This window comes from Phyllobates terribilis, unplaced genomic scaffold (assembly GCF_046119375.1).
Source record: "Phyllobates terribilis strain yellow unplaced genomic scaffold, ASM4611937v1 Scaffold_1__5_contigs__length_1240528914, whole genome shotgun sequence".
In the NCBI taxonomy this organism is placed as follows: Eukaryota; Metazoa; Chordata; class Amphibia; order Anura; family Dendrobatidae; genus Phyllobates; species Phyllobates terribilis.
Window position 1 is genome coordinate 890214988 of NW_027362761.1, and position 25110 is coordinate 890240097.

The 25110-nt window shown below is 45.6% G+C and overlaps 1 protein-coding gene across 2 annotated transcripts in view; it reads left to right on the forward strand.

The window, feature by feature from the left end:
* LOC141154274 (EF-hand calcium-binding domain-containing protein 14-like) overlaps positions 1–25110 on the forward strand; it is a 315751-nt gene that overhangs the window by 245945 nt on the left and 44696 nt on the right. For both annotated transcript variants that reach the window (XM_073639921.1, XM_073639930.1), the window contains one exon: positions 12805–12900. In XM_073639921.1, the coding sequence (XP_073496022.1) occupies positions 12805–12900 (96 nt within the window). The remainder of the gene's footprint in view (positions 1–12804; positions 12901–25110) is intronic.

The window sequence follows — 25110 nt, forward strand, 5'->3', positions numbered from 1 at the left end:
CAGGCCTGGAAGAGGGAGAAGGAAGGAAGAGGAGCGGAGAAGGCTCCAGGAACGAGGAATGAAGGGATCCCAGGGGTGCGGACGGGCGAGTCGCCACCGCACCCCCGAATCCACCTGCGTGGAGGGGTCAGGCCAAAGGGGGAGACCGGTCCCCGAACTAGTGGAGGCAGGAAACGACCCTCAGCTAGAAACCGGAGGCTCTGACATTTTATGTGGCGCAGCCCCTCGCTACACCCGCTAGGAAGGCACCACATAGGGTCAGGGAAACTGGCGCCAAGTTTACCAAGAGGAGGCCCGAGGCAGCCGGACAGAAGTGTTGGTAAGAAAGGCCAGACAAAGGACACACAAAGGGGGTCCTGTGAAGTGCTCCAAAGTTATCTGGGAGTTGTCTGAGCCCCTCACCTGGTGAGCACAGTACGACGTGGGCAGCCATTACCTGCAGACGTGGTCTGGATAATAAGAACTGTGAGTAAAGGCCCTGGACTGCATCACTGACTCCGTGTCGTTACTGCTGCTGCCCTGCACCATCACCCCCATCCTCCGCATACACTGCCCTGAGGCTATACTCCTCCCGTGGGGAGTTATGCTACGCTCTGCTGCACCCACAACACCAGCCTCAGCGGTTTGCCCTGTAGCGGCGGTTCACTCTGACCGCAATCCACGGGTGGCATAGTCGGACATTTAAACATCAAAACCACATAAATAGTTCCGCCACTGGTTTGACCGCCCTGAGCCACGGAACCGGGTCGCCGCCACGAAGACTACAACCACCAGCATCCACCAAAAAGGGTCCGGCTCCGGGTGTCCCAAGGCCCAGGGGGTGCGTCAGAACATTTTCATCACCTTTCACAATCACCAATGGGACAAGGCAGGGATGTCCTCTGTCCCCTCTCTTATACATCCTAGTGACGGAGCACCTGCTCTCATCAATTCGCCATAACCCCAATATTAGGTGGATTGAGGTGGGAGGCACGGAGTACAAGTGCTCTCTATTTGCTGATTATGTCCTAGTATATATCACTCAATCACATATATCCATCCCTGCTGTTATGGCTGAAATAGATCACTTTGTTACATGGTAAAATTTTAAAATCAATGCAGCGAAGTCTGAGGCCCTCGATGTCTCCCTCCCCAAATCCATATAGGATTCCATCCAGTCCAACTTTCCCTTTGCCTGGCCCTCACAGGGTATCAAATACTTAGGAATTCCTATTCATAGAGACCTCTCCCATCTATGTTATCTTAATTTTGGGCCCTTTATTGAACAATTCCATACAGACCATGGTTGGCAAGTTAGAACTGTAAGATTCACTACGTGAACCACTGGTGTTTTGTGGAAAAGCACATGTACACTGCGTTCCAAATTATTATGCAAAAAGTGTTTAGGAGTGATAAGGGAAGAATTTGTTTGTTTGTCAGTTAAACTCATTGATGGTGATGTGTGTCAGGGCTCTTTATATCACTGTAAGCAATTGCAGACACCTGTGCTAATTAGTTTGGCAGGTGTGTCCAATGAAATGCAAGACTACTTAAGAAGGCTCTCTCACATTATTAAGCAGCCTACATTTTCTGCCAAAATGGGAAAGAAAAAGGATGTGTCGGCTGCTGAGAAGCAACAAATTGTGGAGTGTTTAGGTCAAGGCATGACTACAATCAACATTGTGCGATGATCAGGATGAAGTGTCTTGGCAATCAAGAAGTATGTAGCTGATTCACAGTACACACGTGTGCGTGCTGATAAGGGCAAATTGAGGACTCTTTCCTACAGGCAATTACGTCAGGTTAAAAGAGCAGCGGCAAGAAAGCCTTGTCATAGCAGCAGACAAGTTTTTGAAGCTGCTGGTGCCTCCAACGTCCCCCGAACAACAAGATGCAGGGTCCTTCAGAGGTTTGCAGCTGTGCATACGCCATCCTGTCGACCTCCTCTATCCACTTCACACAAGCAGAAACGGCTCCAGTGGGCCAAACATTACATGAAGACTGATTTCAAAACTGTTTTGTTCACGGATGAGTGCCGTGCAGCGCTCGATGGTCCAGATGGATGGAGTGGAGGATGGCTGGTTGATGGACACCCCACGCAAACACGGCTACAGCGCCAACAAGGAGGAGGTGGAGTAATGTTTTGGGCTGGAATCATGGGGAGAGAGATTGTTGGCCCCTTTAGGATCCCTGAAGGCGCTAAAGATGAACTCCATAATGTATGTGGATTTTCTCAAACAGCACTTCCTGCCATGGTTCAAGAAGAAGAACCGTGTATTTCACAGCAAGATCATTTTTCTGCATGATAATGCACCATCTCATGCTGCACATAAAACATCTGCATCTCTGGCTGATATGGGCATAAAAGGGGACAAACTTATGGTGTGACCCCCATGCTCCCCCGACCTCTACCCCATTCAGAACCTTTGGAGCATCATTAAAAGGAGTGTCTATGATGGCTGGAGGCAGTTCACATCTAAGCAACAGCTCTGGGAGGGTATTCTGTCCTCATGCAAAACAATTGAAGCAGAAACCATCCAAAACCTGACAAATTCAATGGACGAGAGAGTTCAGAAGCTCCTTTCGAACAAGGGGTCCTATGTGAAAATGTAACATCACCTACAATAAAGTTTTGAGTTGAAAACTGTTTGATTTCAGTTTCTAACAACCTGCTAATGCTTATAATTTCAAAAATGACCATTTTTTTGGTCTTTATTAAAATGAAAAGGTTGATCGAAAAGTTTGGGGGATCTAAGAGTGTGGCAACCCAGTAGTCATGATTACTTCGAATTCTGACAATATGAGGGTCATGCTGCAGGTAGTGCAGCAAGAAGGCACTTATGTGTCTTGCGCATCTCGGAGCCACAAAATTATTTTCCGGGCTAGATGCAGCTAAAAATTATTTTTAATTTTAAATCTGGTGGAGCTTATTATAGATGGCCTAATAGGATCAGTGCTGCACACTGCTACAAAGCCCAAATTATTTTCCAGTCAAGATACAGATAAACATGATTAGTAATTTGAAAGCTTAAAACGGTTGTTAGGGTGATTTTAACCAATCATCAAGCTTTTACTCTCCCCAGGATGACACAGGGGTAGAAAAGTCATTTCGGATCCATGATTTGTTCATCTTTATGAACGTGAGTCTGTCTACATTATCAGTGGAGAGCCGCGTGTGCTTATCTGTCAGCACACCACCAGCAGCGCTGAACACACGTTCAGACAGAATGCTGGCTGCGGGGCATGACAAGATCTCCAAGGCGTAAGTGGCTAGCTCCGGCCATTTATCCAGATTGGAAGCCCAAAAAGAGCAAGGGTCCAGTGACACAGTCGTGGCTTCAATGTTTACTTGGAGATACTCCTGTACCATCGTCTCTAGGCATTGACTATGTGTCAGACTTCTTGTCTCCTGTGGCCTTGCAAAGGATGGGCTAAAAAAGTGGTGAAATGATTCCGCAAAATTGATGTTACCAGCAGATACTGTGGTTCTGTTACGGTTTGAGTGCTGAACACTTGACGGTCCCACGGTTGGCAAGTTGGAACTGTGAGATTCACTACGTGCACCACTGGTATTTTGTGGAAAAGCACATGTAAGATTCTGCAACAGTCTCTGCTGATACTCCTGCATGCGTGCATCCCTTTCTATGGCAGGAATAATTTCTGCAAATTTACTTTTGTACCGGGGATCTAACAGTGTGGCAACCCAGTAGTCAGGATTATTTCTAATTCTCACAATTCGAGGGTCATGTTGCAGGTAGTGCAGCAAGAAGGCACTCATGTGTGTTGCGCATCCAGGAGCACCAAGTCCCTGTTGTGTTGGTGGCAAGGTAACAATCATGCTTCCTTCCTCTGTCCTCTCCCCCCAACCTCGCACAACAGAAATGTGATCAAGGTCTCCCTCATCTGATGAGTCTTCCATCAGTTCGTCCTTCACTTCTTCCTGGGCTCCTGCACCTTCCTCACTAGTTTGGCTGCTACCATGCGCCCTGGTAAAACCATCTCCCCCACCCTCACATGCCTGCCGCCTTGGTGCTGCCGACCGTCTGGACCTTGCAGATGTTAGCCCTTCCGCATACAACTCCTCCTCCTCTACTTCCTCCACCTCCTCTTGTGCCACCACCTGACTCCGAATTCTGTTTAACATGTGCTCCAGCATGTAAATCACCGGAATAGTCATGCTGATAATGGCATCGTCAGCACTAAACATCTTCGTCGCCATTTCAAAACTGTGCAGAAGGGTGCATAGGTCCCTGATCTGAGACCACTCCTCCAGTGTGATTTGCCCCACCTCTGAATCTCGTTGGCCCAGGCTATACGTCAGAACGTATTGCACCAGGGCTTGTCGGTGCTGCCACAGTCGCTGCAACATGTGCAGAGTTGAATTCCACCGGGTAGGCACATCGCATTTTAGCCGGTGAAGTGGCAGGCCCAACGACTTCTGTAGAGATGTAAGTCGCTGAGCTGCGGGATGCGAACGGCGGAAGTGAGCACACAGCGACCGTGCCCTCTGCAGAAGGCCATCTAGTCTGGGATAGTGGGCTAAAAATTGCTGGACAACCAGGTTCAACACGTGAGCCATACAAGGCACGTGTGTGACATTGCCCCGGCGAAGGGCCGCACCCAGGTTTGCAGCATTGTCGCACACGGCCTTCCCTGGTTTCAGGTCCAGTGGAGACAACCATTCATGAAATTGGTTCTCCAGAGCTGACCACAACTCCTCAGCTGTGTGACTCACATTTCCCAGACATTTCAAAGTAAAAACCGCCTGATGACGTTGAGCCCTACTGCCAGCATAGTAAGGAGGTGTGCAGGATCCCTTCTGCGCAGTTAGAAAGCTTGTGGCATGACCAGACAGGCTTTGGGTGCAGGTGGAAGACCGAGAGGAGGTTGAGGAGGCAGAAGCAGTGGAGGAACTTTGACATAAAGAGGATTGACGCACAACTCGTGGGGACGGCAAGACTTGGACAGCAGCCCCTTGTCCTGCTGTCACCATAGTTACCCAGTGCCCAGTCAGCGACATGTAACGCCCCTGTCCATGCCTACTCGTCCAAGTGTCTGTGGTGAAATGCACCCTGTCACACACAGAGTTTCTCAAAGAAGCGGTGATGTTGTGTGCGACATGCTGGTGGAGCGCAGGCACACCTTTCTTTGAGAAGTAGTGCCGACTGGGCATCTGGTACTGGGGCACTGCGACGGACATAAGGTCTCGAAAATCCTCTGTGTCCACCAGACGGAAAGGCAGCATTTCTGTAGCCAAGAGCTTGCAGATGGTGAAATTCAACCTCTTAGCTTTCTCATGGCTAGGAGGAAATGGTCTTTTACTTGTCCACATCTGAGTGACCGAGGGCTGGCTATTGTGCTTAGACGGGGTTGATAAGGGTGTCCCCGGCAAACTGCCGGTCTGTGAGGAAGATGCAGGCGGACATGTTAGGTTGTCTTGATCCAAAGGTGGTGCTATCGATGTCGGACAGCGCTCAACAGCAGCTGGTGTTACCACCTCCAAAGAAAATGATGACCTGCCAATCTCGCTGGCTGTTGCGGGTAAAGAGGTGGCAGGTCTGCGCCCCAAAACAGGTGTGACTGCTGTCCCCCCAGTCACAGAGGATGAAGAGGCCGCAGATGCACAAGATATGGCAGACGGTGGTTGGCCCGTCCGGCTAGGCCGCATTGTAGCACACTGAGCTTCCCACTGCAACTTATGCTTCATGTCCATGTGCCGGTTCATGCATGAAGTACTCAAACTATGTATTTTTTGGCCTCTACTTAGCTTTTGCTGACAAATGTTACAGATAACACGAGTTGGGTCATCTTTATCGATCTGAAAAAATGCCCAGGCTATGCAAGGCTTAGCACCCATGCGACCTGAAGAGCCACCACGACTTGTGGTGAGAGGCAGAGTTGTGTTTGAGGATGCAGTTGTTGACGTGCTTCCAGTACTACGTCTCTGTCCAGGAAGGCGCAACCTGACCTCGTCGTCACTAGCATCTTCCTCCACCTCCTCTGCTGACCTCATCTCTTGGCTGACTGTGGGTTGACAGTAAGTGGGATCTCCAACCTCATCATCATCACCCTGTGTGTTATCACACCCGTCGTCCTCAGAGCCAACCTGTTCCTGCCCTGACAAAAAACTAAAGTTGTCGCTCCAATCAGGTATTTGAGTCTTATCATCGTCTTCCTCATTGTCTCCACCAACAGGAGTTACAGTTTGGGAATGAGGGTCTACATTATGGTCAGAACCTTCTGCGTCTGGTCCTGGATCCGACTCATAAAGATTCTGGGCATCAGTGCAGATCATTTCCTCGTCTGGATTCACAGAAGCGCTGGAGTCGACCTCTGATGCCCAGGCTATAGTATGAGTAAACAGCTCTGCAGACTCAACCATCTGTTCTACCTCATACTCAGCTGGAGATTTGGGAGCTGTGAGGAAGCAAGTGCGATTTGGGTGACACCTTTGAGGACTGGAGTATTTGTGATGTTGAAGTTGATGTGGAGGAGAGCCCACTTAAAGGAGCACTTGATATCCGTTGAAGCACCTGCTGTTTTTGTGCCTCATCTGGAATTTGTAGCGATTGGCGTGGCCGTAAGAAAGGGATCTTATCACATTGTCCGCTAAAAGAAGTAGACATTTTAGTTTGGCTGGAAGATGGTCTTTCTTCTGCAGATGTTACTGTTGCTTTAACACCTACCCCACGGACACAACCTTTTTTCCCCTTCCCAACACGCCTATTCCCCTTTCCACCAGCAGCAGGCCTTTTTCCACTCATTTTGGTGGTTAACTAATTCACAACTCTGGAGTTGTTTGCACAAAAAAACAATGGATGGTAACCGAGCAGAGCTGAGTGGCCAAACTGTGGTATTAGGCCAAAACTATTGGCTGGGTTAGATGCAGAAAAAAATTATATTCAATTTGCAACCTGATGGAGGTCAGTATAGATGGACTAATACAACAAGTCCCACACACAGCTAGAAGCCCAATATTTTTTCAGAGGTAGATGCAGAAAAAAATATATTCAGTTTGCAACCTGATGGAGGTCAGTATAGATGGACTAATACAACAAGTCCCACACACAGCTAGAAGCCCAAATATTTTTTCAGAGGTACTGTAGATGCAGATAAAAATTATTTTTAATTTGCAACCTGATGGAGGTCAGTATAGATGGACTAATAGAGAAAGTCCGACACACTGCTAGAAGGCCAAATATTTTTTCAGAGCTAGATGCAGAAAAAAATTATATTCAGTTTGCAACCTGATGGAGGTCTGTATAGATGGATTAATAGAACAAGACCCACACACAGCTAGAAGCCCAATATTTTTTCAGAGGTAGATGCAGAAAAAAATATATTCAGTTTGCAACCTGATGGAGGTCAGTATAGATGGACTAATACAACAAGTCCCACACACAGCTAGAAGCCCAAATATTTTTTCAGAGGTACTGTAGATGCAGATAAAAATTATTTTGAATTTGCAACCTGATGGAGGTCAGTATAGATGGACTAATAGAGAAAGTCCGACACACTGCTAGAAGGCCAAATATTTTTTCAGAGGTACTGTAGATGCAGATAAAAATTATTTTTAATTTGCAACCTGATGGAGGTCAGTATAGATGGACTAATAGAGAAAGTCCGACACACTACTAGAAGGCCAAATATTTTTTCAGAGCTAGATGCAGAAAAAAATTATATTCAGTTTGCAACCTGATGGAGGTCAGTATAGATGGACTAATACAACAAGTCCCACACACAGCTAGAAGCCCAATATTTTTTCAGAGGTAGATGCAGAAAAAAATATATTCAGTTTGCAACCTGATGGAGGTCAGTATAGATGGACTAATACAACAAGTCCCACACACAGCTAGAAGCCCAATATTTTTTCAGAGGTAGATGCAGAAAAAAATATATTCAGTTTGCAACCTGATGGAAGTCAGTATAGATGGACTAATACAACAAGTCCCACACACAGCTAGAAGCCCAAATATTTTTTCAGAGGTACTGTAGATGCAGATAAAAATTATTTTGAATTTGCAACCTGATGGAGGTCAGTATAGATGGACTAATAGAGAAAGTCCGACACACTGCTAGAAGGCCAAATATTTTTTCAGAGCTAGATGCAGAAAAAAATTAGATTCAGTTTGCAACCTGATGGAGGTCAGTATAGATGGACTAATAGAATGATGCTATGCCCAAAAGATTTTACTTCACTAGGTGCAGTAAAAAAATTGGTATTCTATACACAGGTGGTATATCTTGCAACACAGATAGGCTACTCCACTGACTAACACACTCTGCAATAGGCCAAAAAGGATTAGCTTTGCTAGATTCAGCCAAATGCTGTGAAAAAAACTTGCACAGCACTGGCACAGACCTGCCTGGCAAAAACTGATAGGAGCTGATGTAACCTAGTCCTGAAAAGGACTCCAATTACAATTAGTCTTTACTCCCACAACCTATCTATTTAAGAGCACAGACCTGCCTGATAAAAGTCGTAGGAAATGCTGTAACCTAGTCCTTAAAAGGACTGCAATCACAACTATTCCCTACTCCCAAGCTATCTGTATATTTGTGCGAAAATTGGCTTGAAATTAACAAGGTATAGCGCACACAGCAACAGCGGTGCCGTCTAACACGCAGCTGCAGCAGTGAGAAAATGGTGGCGACGGGGAAAATGGCTTGGTCTTATAGGGCAAGGACATGTGACATACACTGCCAATGACACATGCCCTTGCTTGTGTGAAAAAAAGCACTTCGCTCCGTGTGTGCGCTGCTGATAGGCTGACAGATTGCACCTCCCCACTGTAAATGCGGGAAAGAGAAAAAAAAATGGAGATTTTCATTGTTGCTGCAGAGATCCATCCCCTGCCCCTCCCCCCACCCCACTGTACACTCAAACTGCGTATTAACTTTAATTTTCATCATTACTGAGAAAAAATCCAGTTATGATTTTGGTGCACGAACATTTATCGAACATAACCTCGAACAGCCGAATTTTTCTCAAATTGTTCGTGTTCGCCGAAAGGCTCGAACACCGCCCAAAACAGCTCGAATTTGAGATTGGCGAACAGTTCGAGTAGAACAACGCTCATCTCTAGTTGGGACCATCAGTTCTGTTGTGCAGAAGTCAGGTGGATACACAGCTGATAGTCCTACTGAATAGACTGATAGAATTTGTATTATGGCAAGAAAAAAGCAGCTAAGTAAAGAAAAATGAGTGGCCATCATTACTTTAAGAAATGAAGGTCAGTCAGTCCGAAAAATTGGGAAAACTTTGAAAGTGTCCCCAAGTGCAGTTGCAAAAACCATCAAGCGCTACAAAGAAACTGGCTCACATGAGGACCGCCCCAGGAAAGGAAGACCAAGAATCACCTCTGCTTCTGAGGATAAGTTTATCCGAGTCACCTGCCTCAGAAATCGCAGGTTAACAGCAGCTCAGATTAGAGACCAGGTCAATGCCACACAGAGTTCTAGCAGCAGACACATCTCTACAACAACTGTTAAGAGGAGACTTTGTGCAGCTGGCCTTCATGGTAAAATAGCTGCTAGAAAACCAATGCTAAGGACAGGCAACAAGCAGAAGAGACTTGTTTGGGCTAAAGAACACAAGGAATGGACATTAGACCCGTGGAAATCTGTGCTTTGGTCTGATGAGTCCAAATTTGAGATCTTTGGTTCCAACCACCGTGTCTTTGTGCGACGCAGAAAAGGTGAACAGATAGACTCTACATGCCTGGTTCCCACTGTGAAGCATGGAGGAGGAGGTGTGATGGTGTGGGGGTGCTTTGCTGGTGACACTGTTCGGGATTTATTCAAGATTGAAGGCATACTGAACCAGCATGGCTACCACAGCATCTTGCAGCGGCATGCTATTCCATCTGGTTTGTTTTTAGTTAGACCATCATTTATTTTTCAACAGGACAATGACCCCAAACACACCTCCAGGCTGTGTAAGGGCTATTTGACCAAGAGGGAGAGTGATGGGGTGCTACACCAGATGACCTGGCCTCCACAGTCACCAGACCTGAACCCAATCGAGATGGTTTGGGGTGAGCTTGACAGCAGAGTGAAGGCAAAAGGGCCAACAAGTGCTAAGCATCTCTGGGAACTCCTTCAAGATTGTTGGAAGACCATTTCCGGTGACTACCTCTTGAAGCTCATCAAGAGAATGCCAAGAGTGTGCAAAGCACTCATCAAAGCAAAAGGTGGCTACTTTGAAGAACCTATAATATAAGACATATTTTCTGTTGTTTCACACTTTTTTGTTAAGTATATAATTCCACATGTGTTAATTCATAGTTTTGATGCCTTCAGTGTGAATGTACAATTTTCATAGTCATCAACATACAGAAAAATCTTTAAATGAGAAGGTGTGTCCAAACTTTTGGTCTGTACTGTACATATATATATATATTTTTGCATACATAATTTCTTTTTTTTTTCATAAAGCTACATTTTTGGTGACAAATACTCTTTAAAGTAATCCCTTAATCCATTCCTTGATCCATTAAAGCTTTCCTTTCTCTCTGCTAACATTGCAAATAATTGATTCCTGCTAACTACACTACAGGTACATTTTTTTTTGCATTTTCTTAAAGATGCACTTCCATTTTTATTGATTAAATGTGTGTATGTACAAGTAGAGTAATGTGAGTGTATTAATATACTCAGCTACCACTACTCTCTCTGGTGTTTTCTACTCTTCTGAGTGACGTCATCACAAATGAGACTATCCAGCTCATTCTATACTGTGAGCCGGAAGTCTCTTTTACGGAGAAAGTCAATGAGCCTCTTCCTGACACTCAACAGGCTTACATTGTAAAAGTCACTTTCGGGTCATGCAGAGTGCAGCACTCTTCCTTGAGTGACAGTACTTTTTCAGTAGCCATGTACTACTGCTGAGTTTCTGCTTTCTACCGTAACAAATTTGTTGGAAATGAATTTTTCCCCCAATATGGGGCAATTAGCATCTACCTCATGGGGTTTTGCCTTCTTTTGGATACACATGTTAGGTTCAAGGTTGAACTTGATAGTTTTATGACTTTCATTCTTAAATGCTATGAAACTATGAAACTTTAATGGTCTGTCATTGCTTTTTCTAAAGTTTGTTATAACTATATTTGCATAAAATGAAAACTGAGTCATTACGAGAATTTCTCTGTAAACTGCTGTTGGTGTGGCACTTGTGGGGAGGAAGGGAGTGTGATTTTGCAAGACTGATAACAGCATCTCTGTCAAGAGTTAATTGATAGGGGTAGGAAGGTGAGCAGCTAACTGCTGTATTGAAATCATTGGTCTGGAGAGAGGTGGCTGAGGTCTCACGAGTTAAATCCTTAGCCTGGAATGTAACTACTGTCTATGCTCTTCAAGGTTCAGTGGTTGATACCATATGTATACTATGTAAGATAAAAGCTTTCATATAAAAAAATGACAGTAGATAAAAAGCAAGTCAACTGCAAACTTGTTTATTTTCATGCTATCTAAATAACTAAAGCAATTTAATAACACGAGAACACCTCTTTAATTAATTCTTGCCCTGATGCGGATATGGCACATGATACACTTCCAGTGGTCACTTCATATGTGACAAGTGAATCATACTCAAACACATTTGTAAGCATGTATCACATCTCTGAAACATTTCTGTATAATTTTAATGACTTCACATTGAGAAAATATAAGGAATATTGCAGAATTTTACCCCTTTCACGACATGCGCCGTATATGTACACGATACATGAAATGAATCACGATCCACCCACCGATGTTAACATGTTAAATGCCGCTGTTAATCTCTGACAGTGGCATTTAACATGTTCGCGTCGGAAGCACGTCACAAACAACGTTCATCGGAGCGCCCGTCACATGATCCTGGGCTGATGGATTGGCATGACAACCCGGTGTCTGCAGGAGATCCCTATGGTTGTCATAGTTGATCCTCTATGAGCGCCGCCCAGCAAGTAAAATGTAGAATTTTTTTTTTATAGATATTAAAAAATATTAAAGTTCAAATCACCCCCTTTTCGTCCCATTCAAAATAAAATATAAAAAAAAATTAAAAATACACATTTGGTATCGCCGCGTTCTAAATCTCCTGATCTATCAATATATAAAAAGAAATAATCTGATCAGTAAACGGCGTAACAAGAAAATAATTCAAAAGGTCAGAATTACATTTTTTTGGTCACCGCAACATCTACCCCAAAAAGCCAAAATGGTATCAATAAAAACTTCAGCTTGGCGCACAAAAAATAAGCCCTCACTTAGCCCTCAAAAAATAGCGCCTTTTTTTTTAAAAAAAATTTTGGATTTTTTTTTCACCGCTTAAATAAAAAAGAACCTATACATGTTTGGTATCTGCAAACTTATAATGACCCGTAGAATCATAATGTCAGGTCAGTTTTAACATCTAGTGAACATGGTAAAAAAAAAAAAAAAACAATTGTGGAATTGCACTTTATTTCAATTTCACCACACTTTGAAATTTTTCCCAATTTCCAGCACATGGTATGGTAAAACCAATGGTGTTCAAAAGTACAACTCGTCTAACAAAAAATAAGCCCACAAATGGACATATTGACTGAAAAATAAAAAAGTTTTGGCTCTGGGAAGAATGGGAGCAAAAAACAAAAGCGCAAAAATGAAAAATGGCCATGGCGAGAAGGGGTTAAGCATGAGTCATTGTATGACAATGCTATTTTTTCTGGCCACTTTTCTTGTCTTTTCAATGAAATGGACACTTTGACATGATGGTGTAATACATGTTACTTTACTCTGCATTAAATATATTATCATCACATATAATAAGCAAAACTGTTGTGTGATATTACATTTCAGAAACTATCCGGAATATGCAGAGCACAGGTCTACCATTGTCAAAAGAAGAGGATATGGAGCATCATGTACCTACATCTTTCCTCAAAACCCGAGCTGGTAAGAGTCATGTTACTCATTAGTGCAACCTTGCTTTTCAAAGAAGTATAACAAAGCAGGATAACCATGAGAGTATCATATATTCATATCTTTTTTCATCTGTTGTGACTTACTGCTATGCATATGATACATTGTAAGGCATTTTGTCACAGAAAGATAGAACATAAATACTTCTTACTGGCCATAATGTATCTCCGCATGACTATTTTCATGTTGAACTTTGTACAAATCTGACAGAAACAGAAGTTGATCAGCCATATTTAGTATGTGTTCTAATTGTTCCCAACCCCCTCCAAATAACCTTTGGTTTTGGATCAATATGTCAGTTTTAACTAAAAGCATAATTTCACCACACTCTGTTTCAAGATGATATTCTGCATTTATCTGATGCGACTCGATTGTTGTAAAGTGTATTTCAGCTTAGCAAGAGTTTTACTGGCCTGTGCAATACTACGCTTTATGGACAAAATCGGGTTCAATGGGCGTCACTGTCTTGGTCTGGTGCCTCCCTTCTTCTTGTGATGCCGTCCTCTGTCTCTGCTTCATGTAGATGACATGTCCTACATCATCCACAGTGTCCCAGGCTTTGTGCTTCGGCTAAGATGTACTTCTGTCTACCCTGTAGAGGGTAGAGCAAAGTATTGCAGTGCGAATGCACAGGAAAAGCCCATAGAGCGCCAGCGCATGCACACGGCAGTACTTTACTCTGCCCAGGGCAGGCCAGAGAAGTTGTCACGTGTGTGTCAGAGGGGCCAGACAGTCGCCCTTCAGTGGGTTGCAGGAGATCTCTACGTTTGGCATTGTAGACAGCTTCCTAGATAAGAGGCTGTCTTTAGGACTGAGCGGCTACCTCTCTCTTGCTAATTAGCTCTCTGGCCCAGGGTGTATATATACCTGGTGTGTCTGAGAGGGAGTCGCCGGCTATATCCATTTCTACTTGTGAAGCTTACCAGGAGCAGTACTTCATACTCTTTGGAGCTTGAGGTTGTGTGCTTATTTGGAGTTCATCTAAAGCTAAGCCATTTTCCCCCTGCTTTGTCTACTCTTGTGGTCTATAGAGTTTAGTGGAGGTTGACTAATGCTCATCTCCTTCCATCCCTAGCCGTAGCCATTCGCCAGGGAGAGCAGGGCGAGGCACGCATCTGGCGATTGCTGAAGAGGCAATATAGGGACAATAGTTGAAACAGGGTGACACTAGACCAGACTAGGGGGGTCTCCACTTCCCCCCTTTCCCTAGTGTCTGGGCTCCCTTTCCCTTTTCCCTCTGTGCTGCACTAAGTCTTTCCCACACCTGGTGTGACATTATAGCCGGCCGAGCACGTTTTGAAAAGGAAAAAAAAAAGGGAACTGACATTTTGGGGTTTTTTTCTTTGTGTGCACCTTTTTTTTTTTCTTTTCTCCCTTGGGTATGGGTTCAGTTGCAGAGCTCGCAGAGCGGCTGCACAGGCTGTCTCTGAATGTCCTCCATGATGAGGTACAGCAGCAGCATCAGCGGTTACAGGTTGCCAATATGGGGGTCTCTGCAGGTAGGCCTGTCTAGCCTGAACCCAAGGTTACCCTTCCAGACAGGTTTTCAGGAGGTAGGGACAAGTTTTTTGTATTTAAAGAGGCATGCAAATTGTATTTTAAACTTCGTCCCTACACCTCCGGTAATGAGGAGCAATGGGTTGGTTTTGCGATCTCTCTATTGCAGGGACATCCTCAGTCATGGGCGTTTTTGTTACCGCAGGACTCGGTTTGTCTCCAATCTGTGGAGGGGTTTTTCGGAGCTCTGGCCCTCATCTATGATGACCCTGACCGAGTCGCCTTGGCTGAGTCTAGGCTACGTCGCATTCAGCAGGGGATTCGGTCAGTGGAACCATACAGTTTGGAATTCCGTAGATGGGCAACAGATTCCAAATGGAATGACTCAGCCCTTAAAAGTCAATTTTGTGAGGGGCTTACTGAAAGGTTGAAAGATGCCTTGGCTGTATATGAAACTCCTCAGTCCTTGGAGGCTGCCATGTATTTGGCCATACGTCTTGATAGACACCTTCGGGATAGACAGGTGTAACCATCTACTCTAGGGCCCTCTTGCCGGAGTTTTGTACCTCTGCCAGGGGAGCGGTGTGGGGGTGAACCAGTACTGGGGGAGGTGGAGAACCCATGCAGTTAGGGGGTGTCTCTACATCATACATCTCCCTGGAGATTCGCAAGATAAAAGGGGTATGATCTTTTTGGTGGGAAAAAGGGACACTTTGCGGGGACCTGTCCTTAAATTCCTAAACAAAAGGAGACTCGATTAACTCTTGGTAGTCTGGAGTTGGATAAACAAGGGGTGCATTTGTGGCCAAACTGCAGTCGCTGCTTTGTCCTGACAGCAGAGGTGATGCTAGAGAGCAAAACTGAAAAAATGTCTGTGTTTGACAGTGGAGCCGGAGTCAGCATGGTTGATGCTGGGCTTGTGAAAACTCATGGTCTTGCTTGCTGTGCTTTAGCTGAACCGATTCCCATCTTTGCCATTGACTCGGCGCCACTTGCACAGAAAGCTTTTACTCAGATTGTACATAATGTAAAACTGAGGGTGGGGTCAGTTCATTGTGAAATCATACCTTGTAGTGATGAGCAAATGCGCTCGCCACTACTCGGAACTCGGGTCCCCTCCCTGCATGCTTGGCACTCTTTAGAGAGCCAATGAACATGCAGGGATTGAATGCCATGCACTGTAATGCCGTAGCCATGTTGGTTGTGGGCATTACAGTGATTGGCTGGCCGCACAGCGTCATCAGGTCTATATAAGACCTGGCGCAGCCATGCTCATTACAGTCACTCCGGATCAGACAGTGTAGGGAGAGCTGCTGCTGTGTCAGGGAGAGATTTAATCGTGTATTAGGTAGTGTAGGGAGAAAAACCGTACATTACACATATCCATCTTAACAAACAATCTTTTTGAGGACTAACTAATCCATCTGCAGAGATATCAGGCAGGCAGTGTATATAGGCAGGCAGGGTATATAACAGACTGCAGTGCAAATAGGACAAGAGGCTCTATTCCAGTTCTGCCTTCTGCTGCTGTTATATTTCTAGAAATAGGCCCAGGTCTCAAGGGCCAGGAATATTTTTTTTTGTATCTTAATCCTCAGAATTTTCTTAAAAAGCAATCCAGAGAACACGGCTTTTCTGCGCCATTTGCTTGTTGGCACTGCAGAATACAGCCAGGTCCTTTCCATATTACAGCGCTAAAAATCCAGCTATTTAAAACTGTGTTTTCTCTGTCACACGGATCACATATACGTTTTCAGAAAATACTGCCATTTCTGGCCTGCATTAAAAAAAAATTTCAGTGTGTCAGCAAAGTTTTTGACACTGGTTTGCTGTTCAAAACAGTTACCTACAGGCCAGGTATTTAAAACTGTGTTTTCTGCGTCACACGGATTACATATACGTTTTCACAAAATACTGCCATTTCTGGCATCCATTAAAAAAATTTTTCAGTGTGTCAGTGAAGCAATTGACACCAGATTGCTGGTCAAAATAGTTACCTACAGGCCAGGTATTTAAAACTGTGTTTTCTGCTTCACACGGATCACATATACGTTTTCAGAAAATACTGCCATTTCTGGCCTCCATTAAAAAATGTTTTCAGTGTGTCAGTGAAGCAATTCACAGCAGTTTGCTGTTCAAACTACTTACCTACAGGCCAGGTATTTAAAACTGTGTTTTCTCCTTCACACGGCTCACATATACGTTGTCAGAAAATACTGCCATTTCTGGCCTCCATTAAAAATTTCTTTCAGTGTGTCAGCAAAGTTTTTGACACTGGTTTGCTGTTCAAAACAGTTACCTATAGGCCAGGTATTTAAAAATGTGTTTTCTCCATCACACGGGTTACATATACGTTTTCAGAAAATACTGCCATTTCTAACCTCCATTAAAAAAAAATTTCAGTGTGTCAGTGAAGCAATTCAGAGCAGTTTGCTGTTCAAACAACTTACCTACAGGCCAGTTATTTAAAACTGTGTTTTCTCCGACAAACGGCTCACATATAAGTTCGCTCCAAACTCAGTCATTTGTAGTGAGCGTGGAAGATACTGTCCTCCATTTAAAATGGGCAAGACACGTGGCAAGGGACGGGGAACTGGACGTGATGGTAATGGTGCATGCAGAGGTCGAGGACAAGGCTGTGGGCATGCAGATATTGTGCCACAACAAACACTCACATCTTCTCGCCTGACCTTCCTGTCCCAATTTCTAGGGGACCGAAGCACACCACTATTGAACCCAGAGCAGTGTCAAAAGGTTGTTGGTTAGATAGCGGATAATGCTTCCAGTCACTTAGCCACCACCACCACCACACTGTCTTCCACACGGTCAAGTCTCAGTAGCCATGAGTCTGGACCGCATATTCCTCACCCTGATCCTCCTTCCTCCTACCATGTCGAGTACCCAGAGACAACTGATCCCACACTTGGCCACTCTGAAGAGCTGTTCACTTTTCCATTTATAGATTTGGGCCTCTCGCCCGGTCCACTTGAAGCGGGGCAAGAGGAGATCGTGTGTAGCGATGCCCAAATATTTTAGCAGCCACAGTCACATGAAGGCGACGGTGGGAAAGTGTCACAAGAGGTGGACGATGATGAGACACAATTGCCAGAAAGTCAGGAGGAGGACCAGGGTGCGGAAGTGGAAGACGAGGTGGTAGACGATATAGTAACTGACCCAACCTGGCAGGAGGACATGCAGAGCGAGAACAGCAGCACACAGGGGGAGGGAGGCAGAGCAACCCAACAGGCAGGAAGAAGCAGTGTGGTGGCCGAAGACAGAAGGCAGGCAACAGCTCCCCGTAACACCAACACGATGGAAGTTGCCAGTACAACTGTTAGGTCTTCCCGAGTCTGGTTGTTTTTTAAAGACTTTGCCGATAACCCCAAAAAGGCCATTTGCACCACCTGCCAGGCCATCATCAGCAGGGGTGGCAAAACGACCAGCCTGACCACCACCAGCATGATCCGGCACAATACAGCAAAGCACCCGACTTTGTGGGCCGAACCCCAGGGTCCAGGAACAGTGTCTGCAGGTGGCACCATTGCTTCTTCCACTGTTGTTGATGCAAGCCAATCCCCTGTCCATGGTGCATGCAAAGATGCCTCCTGCACTGCACCTGTCGTTGCACACACTCAAGTAGCAGCATCAGGAAGCAAGTCCATGTCCTTGTCCTAGCGCAGCGTTCAGTTGTCCATACCCCAGTCCTTGGAATGCAAGCGCAAATATGCAGCCAATGCCCCACAGGCCACACTACTAAATTCTCACATTTCACAACTGTTTGCGCTTGAAATGTTGCCTTTTAGGCTCGTGGAGAAGGAAGCATTCCGCAACCTGTGGGCGGCGGCCATCCCTCGGTACTCGGTCACCAGCCACCATTATTTCTCCTGGTGTGCCGTACCCGCATTACACGAGCACGTGTCCCAAAACATTAGCCGTGCTCTCAACAACGCAGTTACCGGTAAAGTCCACCTAACCATGGACACATGGACAAGTACTTGTGGGCAGGGACGGTACATCTCGCTGACGGCACACTGGGTTAACATAGTGGAAGCCAGGACCCAGTCGGACCTTGGGAAGGAACACGTCTTCCCGACGCCAAGGATTGTGGGCCCTAGGTCAATCAGGGTTGCCCCCATGGTCTACAGCTCCTGCACCTCATCCTCCTCAGCCTCCTCCTCTTCAGCCTCCATCTCCGAAATGACATGAGTCACAATCTTGAAGCACTGCAGCACTGCCTCGGCCAAGCAGCAACAGGCTGTGCTATAGTTAATATGCTTAGGTGAAAAACCGCACAATGCTGAAGAGTTGTGGACAGCTCTGAAAGAGCAGGCAGATCTGTGGCTCACACCGCTGAACCGACAGCCAGGCATGGTCGTGTGTGACAATGGTCGGAACCTGGTGGCGGCTCTGAGGCGAGGCGAGCTCACACATGTACCATGCCTGGCCCATGTGCTTAACCTCGTGGATCAGCGGTTTCTCAAATCCTACCCAGAGCTGCCAGTTCTGCTTGTTAAAGTACGCCGCCTGTGTGCCCATTTTAGAAAGTCAGCTACAGCTTCCGCCGCCCTTGCAGTGTTTCAGCAGCGTTTGCAGCTTCCGGCTCACAGACTGGTGTGTGATGTCCCCACGAGTTGGAACTCTACACTGCAGATGTTGGGAAGGACTTGTGAGCAGAAGAGGGCAGTTGTTGAGCACCAGGATCAACAAGGCCGTCGGTATTCAGTTCAGACTCCACACATAAGACCTCAGGAGTGAACATGGATGTCAGACATATGTACCATCCTCCAAAACTTTGTGGACTCCACCAAGATGGTGAGCGGCGATGACGCCATAATTAGCATCACCATCCCGCTTCTCTGTCTTCTGAAACACTCTCTGCTCACAATCAAAGAGGATACATTGCAGGCAGAGCACGATGAGATGGAGCAAGGAACCATACAGGGTGATTACACACAGCCAAGCCTCATCTCATCCCAACGTGGATTGGGTGACGAGGAAGAGGAGGAGGAGGAGGAGGAAGGACAGGAGCTAGTTTCATGCACTATAGAGGGTATTACCTGCACAGCTGTCATACCGTCTGTTCAGCGTAGATGGCCAGAGGACAGAGAGGAGGAGGAGGAGGAGGAGGAGAGCATGGTCAGTCATCCTCTTGGTGAGGACACGGAAGTCTTGCCTGTAAGTAGTCTGGCACGCATGGCTGAGTTTATGTTACGCTGCCTTTCCCATGACCCTCGCCTTCTCAAAATTTTGGGTGAAAGCCATTACTGGTTGGTGACACTCCTAGACCCACGCTACAAGGAGAACTTTATATCTCTTATTCCTGAGTCAGACAGGTCTACAAAAATTTGGCTGTACCAGAAGGCCCTTGTTGGGGACCTATTAAAAAAATTCCGTTCTGAAAACGCTGGCGGCAGAGGTCACACTTCGTTGGACAGCCAAGGAGTACAGGCGAGAGAGACACAACTTCAATCCAGCAGAGGCAGGGGAACACTTTCAAAGTTCTGGGAGAGTTTTCTCAGACCCTCCCATCGGACAGGCCCTGAGGCACGGGGTACTCTCACAAGGACTGCAAAGTTTGGGAAGATGCTGAGGGAATACCTTGCCCACCGTATTAACGTCCTCCATGATTACACTGTGCCTTATAATTATTGGGTATCCAAGCTGGATACGTGGAATGAACTGGCTCTCTATGCCTTGGAGGTCCTGGCCTGCCCTGCCGCCAGCATTTTGTCAGAGCGGGTTTTTAGTGCCGCTGGTGGAATTATAACTGATAAGCGCATCCACCTGTCAACTGAAAATGCTGACAGGCTAACTCTTATAAAAATGAACAAGGGCTGGATTGGGCCAGACTTCTCAACACCACCGAATGATAGCAGCGTAACATAAACTCCAAACCAGTGTCTTTTCTTGAGAGGTGTATTCCCATGCACCTTTTCACACCCACACATGGGTATACTCTTCCTGATTTTAGATATTTTCTCTTGTCCTGCTCCTTCTCCTCATCCTCCACCACCATATCACCAGGGTGACCGTGGTCCGTGATGCAACCCCCACCTAATTTTTTAAAGGGTGTTTATGATGCCCGTAAAAAAATTTTTGGATACAGTATGTTCATGTATACCCCCCAGGGGTAAATGTTTGTCAGCCCATACACTTAGTGCATGGGCATTACATGTATAAGAGGCCCGCTCCTTTCTAATGGGAACATTTTTTTATGAGGCCCTCCTCCATGTCTCTTCAAAGGGGCATTGAAGTGCCTCCAAATTTTTGGCAGCCCTTGCATTCACTGCATAGGCCAACACTATGGGAGACTCTCTCCTTTCTAATGGGAATTTGTCGTTACTGTGGCCCTGCTCTATGTGTCTTTACATTCTTAGAGGGGTTTTTCCTAAAATTGTCAGCCGTTGAACTCACTGCATACCCTATAACTGTAAAGCAGACTCTCTCCTTTCTAATGGGAACATGTTGTACCTTGTTAGTGTGGCACTGCTCTGTGTGTCTTTAAATTCTTAGTGGGGTTTTTCCTAAAATTGTCAGCCGTTGGACTCACTGCATACTCTATAACTGTATAGCAGACTCTCTCCTTTCTAATGGGAACATGTCGTACCTTGTTACTGTGGCCCTGCTCCATGTGTCTTTAAATTCTTAGTGGGGTTTTTCCTAAAATTGTCAGCCGTTGGACTCACTGCATACTCTATAACTGTATAGCAGACTCTCTCCTTTCTAATGGTAACATGTCGTACCTTGTTACTGTGACCCTGCTCCATGTATCTTTAAATTCTTAGTGGGGTTTTTCCTAAAATTGTCAGCCGTTGGACTCACTGCATACCCTACAACTGTATAGCAGACTCTCTCCTTTCTAATGGGAATATGTCTTACTTGTTACTGTGGCCCTGCTCCATGTGTCTTTAAATTCTTAGTGGGGTTTTTCCTAAAATTCTCAGCCGTTGGACTCACTGCATACCCTATAACTGTATAGCAGACTCTCTCCTTTATAATGGGAACATGTCGCACCTTGTTACTTTGGCCCTGCTCTATGCGTCTTTAAATTCTTAGTGGGGTTTTTCCTAAAATTGTCAGCAGTTGGACTCACTGCATACCCTATAACTGTGTAGCAGACCCTCTCCTTTCTAATAGGAACATGTCATGCCTTGTTACAGTGGCCCTTCTCTATGTGTCTTTAAATTCTTAGTGGGGTTTTTCTCAAATTTTGGCAGCCCTTGCAGTCACAGCATGGGCATTAACACTTATAGGAGTCCCACTCCTTTATAATGGGAGCATTATTTTTACTGAGACCCTCCTCTATGTCTATTCAAAGGGGTATTGGGCTGCGTCCAAATTTTTTGCAGGCCTTGCAGTCACTGGATACGTAATAACAGTATAGGAGACCCACTTGTTAATAATGGGAACAACAAAGCATAGCCGGCTGATTGCTCTCTAACAATAGCTAAGGCCGACTGCTGGCCTATTAAGAATAGTAAGGGCCGTCTGATGTCCCTATAAAAATAGGCTTTATGGCTTCAGGGTCCCTCCATCATAAATAAAACAGGAAGTGTCTGATGATGTGTCACACACCACATTGCCAGCTAAAGTTGTAAAATGTAAAAATGACATTTCCGGGTGAATGCATTTGTCTTAAAAAAAAAACTTAAAAAAACCCAAAACAATAGGATCTTTCTTTAGTATAAAAAACAGCATCACCAATTTAACCTCAATGTAATCACATTGTTCAGCTCATGCACCTCTTCCTACATCACCGAAATGACCACATCAGTCGCAAGCTGACAGCACTGCAGCACTGCCTTGTCCAAGCGGCAACAGGCTGTGCTGAAGATAACATGCTTAATGCTTAATTGACAAACCGCCCAGCGCTGCAGAGTTGTTGAAAGCTGTAACACAGCAGCCTGATCTGTGGCTCTCACCGCTGAACATACAGCTAGGCATGGTCGTGTGTGACAATGGGCGGAACCTGGTGACGGAGAAATTACAGCCGGGGTAGATACGGTTCCCCTCTATGCCAGTCCTTTCACCGAGCTAAAGAATATGGCTGTGGTGAAATACAACTCCCACTGAGAAGCTGTTTCAGATTGAAAAACATTGTGCCCACCAGAGGATTTGATTCTGAGGGCTAACCTTTCTCCCCCGCTTAAGAGCCCCATAGCAGCTGCAAAATTAGCGCTATCATGAACTTTCCTGAGGTAGAAGCCAAGGCACACCAGAGGATTCTCTGGTGGGACCGTCCAACCCTGCCGAGAAGCAGTCTTGGCTAAGAAAAGTGCGTGGAAAGGTTCCCGGACACACTATGGCTGCTTTTTTAATGTGGATCAGCCATGCTTAAGCATGTTATTTCTCAAACCGCATTACAGATCAGGCCATTGTCCAACTCTGTATTCAAGAAATTAATGCGCAAAGAAAGATGTGTGTGTGTGTCAAAGCACCACCGACAAGGGCGAGTTGATGTTGGACGGGCTGCCATTGCTTCTGCAGCAAGCTGTATTACAGGACTTCCTGTGAGAAATGACATGCAGGGTAGATAGGGTTTCCCTCTATGCCAGTCCTTTCACAGAGCTAAATACAACTGTCAGCAAAAAAAGTTGTGGACTGGCTCCGTACCGTCCCTGGCCACATTCACCTGTCCACGTGTTTGTGGTTAGGCGGTCCTTCCCAGTAAGTGCACTGGGGAGGGCACGGGTAATGTTGTGGGACCCGTTCTTGTGGAAGGCGGAGGCGATACCGGGAAATATAGTGGCGGCTGGGGACCGAGTATGGACACCCGGCCGCTGTCGGCATTTGGTTGTGAAAAGCTTCCGCCTCCACGAGCTTAATAGGCCACATTTCAAGTGCAAACAACTGTCAAAAATTTGGCAGTATAGTATTGTAGCCTGTGGGTGGGTGGCTGACTGCCTGCATACTTGCGCTTGCATTACAAGGAATGGGGTAGGGACAACTGAACGCTGCAGTAGGACAGGGACGGGGACAGTGATTGCTGCAAGTCTGCAATGACAGGTGCATGGCGGGAGGCATCTTCACATGCGCCAAGGATCACTTATGATGGGCACACTTTTAGGCAGTGACCTGGAAGTCAGAGATGCTTCCAGAGGTCTTCCCCATACTATTCCCATGTCTTTTCAGCACTGTATGCATGTGTCTGATGATGTGTCACACACCACATGGCCAAATAAGGTTGTAAAATGTTAAAATTACATTTCCTGGTGAATGCATTTGACTTAGTTGAAAGCAATGCAAAAGTGCAAAAACGCATCCAAAACGCAACGTGTGAACATAGCCCAAGGTGTGGAGGAGTATTTTTGGTTTTGGTTATTTATTTTGCCTTCTATACAAGTCATTACCCTGGAAAGGATGTTCCGTAACATATTTCAAAGGAAAATCCATTTTGGTTTCATTTTTGTATGTTTTATTGTGAATCCGTAAAAGTGGCGTAATACTCTGACAATGTTGTTAACAGAAGTGACCGGGGAGTCAGAAATGCTTCCAGGGGTCTTCCCCATGCTGTTCCCATGTCAATTGATCACTTTTCCCATCGATTTGGGCAATTTTGAGGCCCTCTGCAGACCGCCGGGGGGAGCCGCCTGAAAAATGCTTGAGTTTCCCATAGACTTACATTGGGCTCGTTGCTCGGGTTGAGCACCCGAGTATTCCAATTTGCTCGACCCGAGCAACGAGTACCCGAGCATTTTAGTGCTCGCTCATCACTAATCCCTTGCTATGTTCTGGACAATCTTACTACTCCGATTGTCTTGGGTATACCTTGGCTTGTTAAACATAATCCGTTGGTGGATTGGCAAGCTGGGGAGATTATTGAATGAGGAGATTACTGCCATGAGAACTGTCTATATATTTCCATTGCTACTGTCTCTATGGAAATATTACCCGCTTTTCTATCTGGTATGGAGGACGTTTTTTCTGAGAAGGGGTGTCAGGATTTACCTCCTCATCGTGCTTATGACTGTCCTATTAACCTGACCCCCGGAGCTAAACTACCGAAGTCCAGACTGTATAATCTTTCTGGCCCTGAGGGACAAGCCATGAAGGATTTCATTGTGGAAAGTCTGGAGAAGGGACATATCAGACCCTCATCTTCGACCGTGGCAGCATGGTTTTTCTTTGTGAAGAAAAAAAAAGGCAGTGTACATCCCTGTTTAGATTTCCGGGAATTGAATCAAATTACCATCCTTGATCCATACCCTCATGCTCTGATTTCGGATTTGATCAGCAGGGTTGTGGGAGCTAAGGTATTCTCCAAGTTGGATTTAAGGGAAGCCTACAATCTGGTTAGAATCAGAGAAGGGAACGAATGGAAGACAGCGTTCAATACTCTGGAAGGACATTTCGAGAGTCTGGTTATGCCTTTTGGTTTGACCAATGCACCTGTGGTATTCCAGCATTTCATAAATGATATTTTTCATCATTTGGTGGAGAGGTTTGTGGTGGTCTACCTGGACGATATTTTGGTTTATTCACCTGATTTTGAGACTGATCGGGGGCATGTTAAGCAGGTGCTCTAGTTATTAAGGAATAACAAACTTTATGCCAAACAAGAAAAATGTGTTTTCGCTGTTCAGGAGGTGCAGTTTTTGGGGTACTTGTTGTCATCTTCAGGTTTTCGGATGGATCCGGAGAAGATCCGTGCAGGTCTTGACTGGGAACCTCCCGAGAACCTAAAGG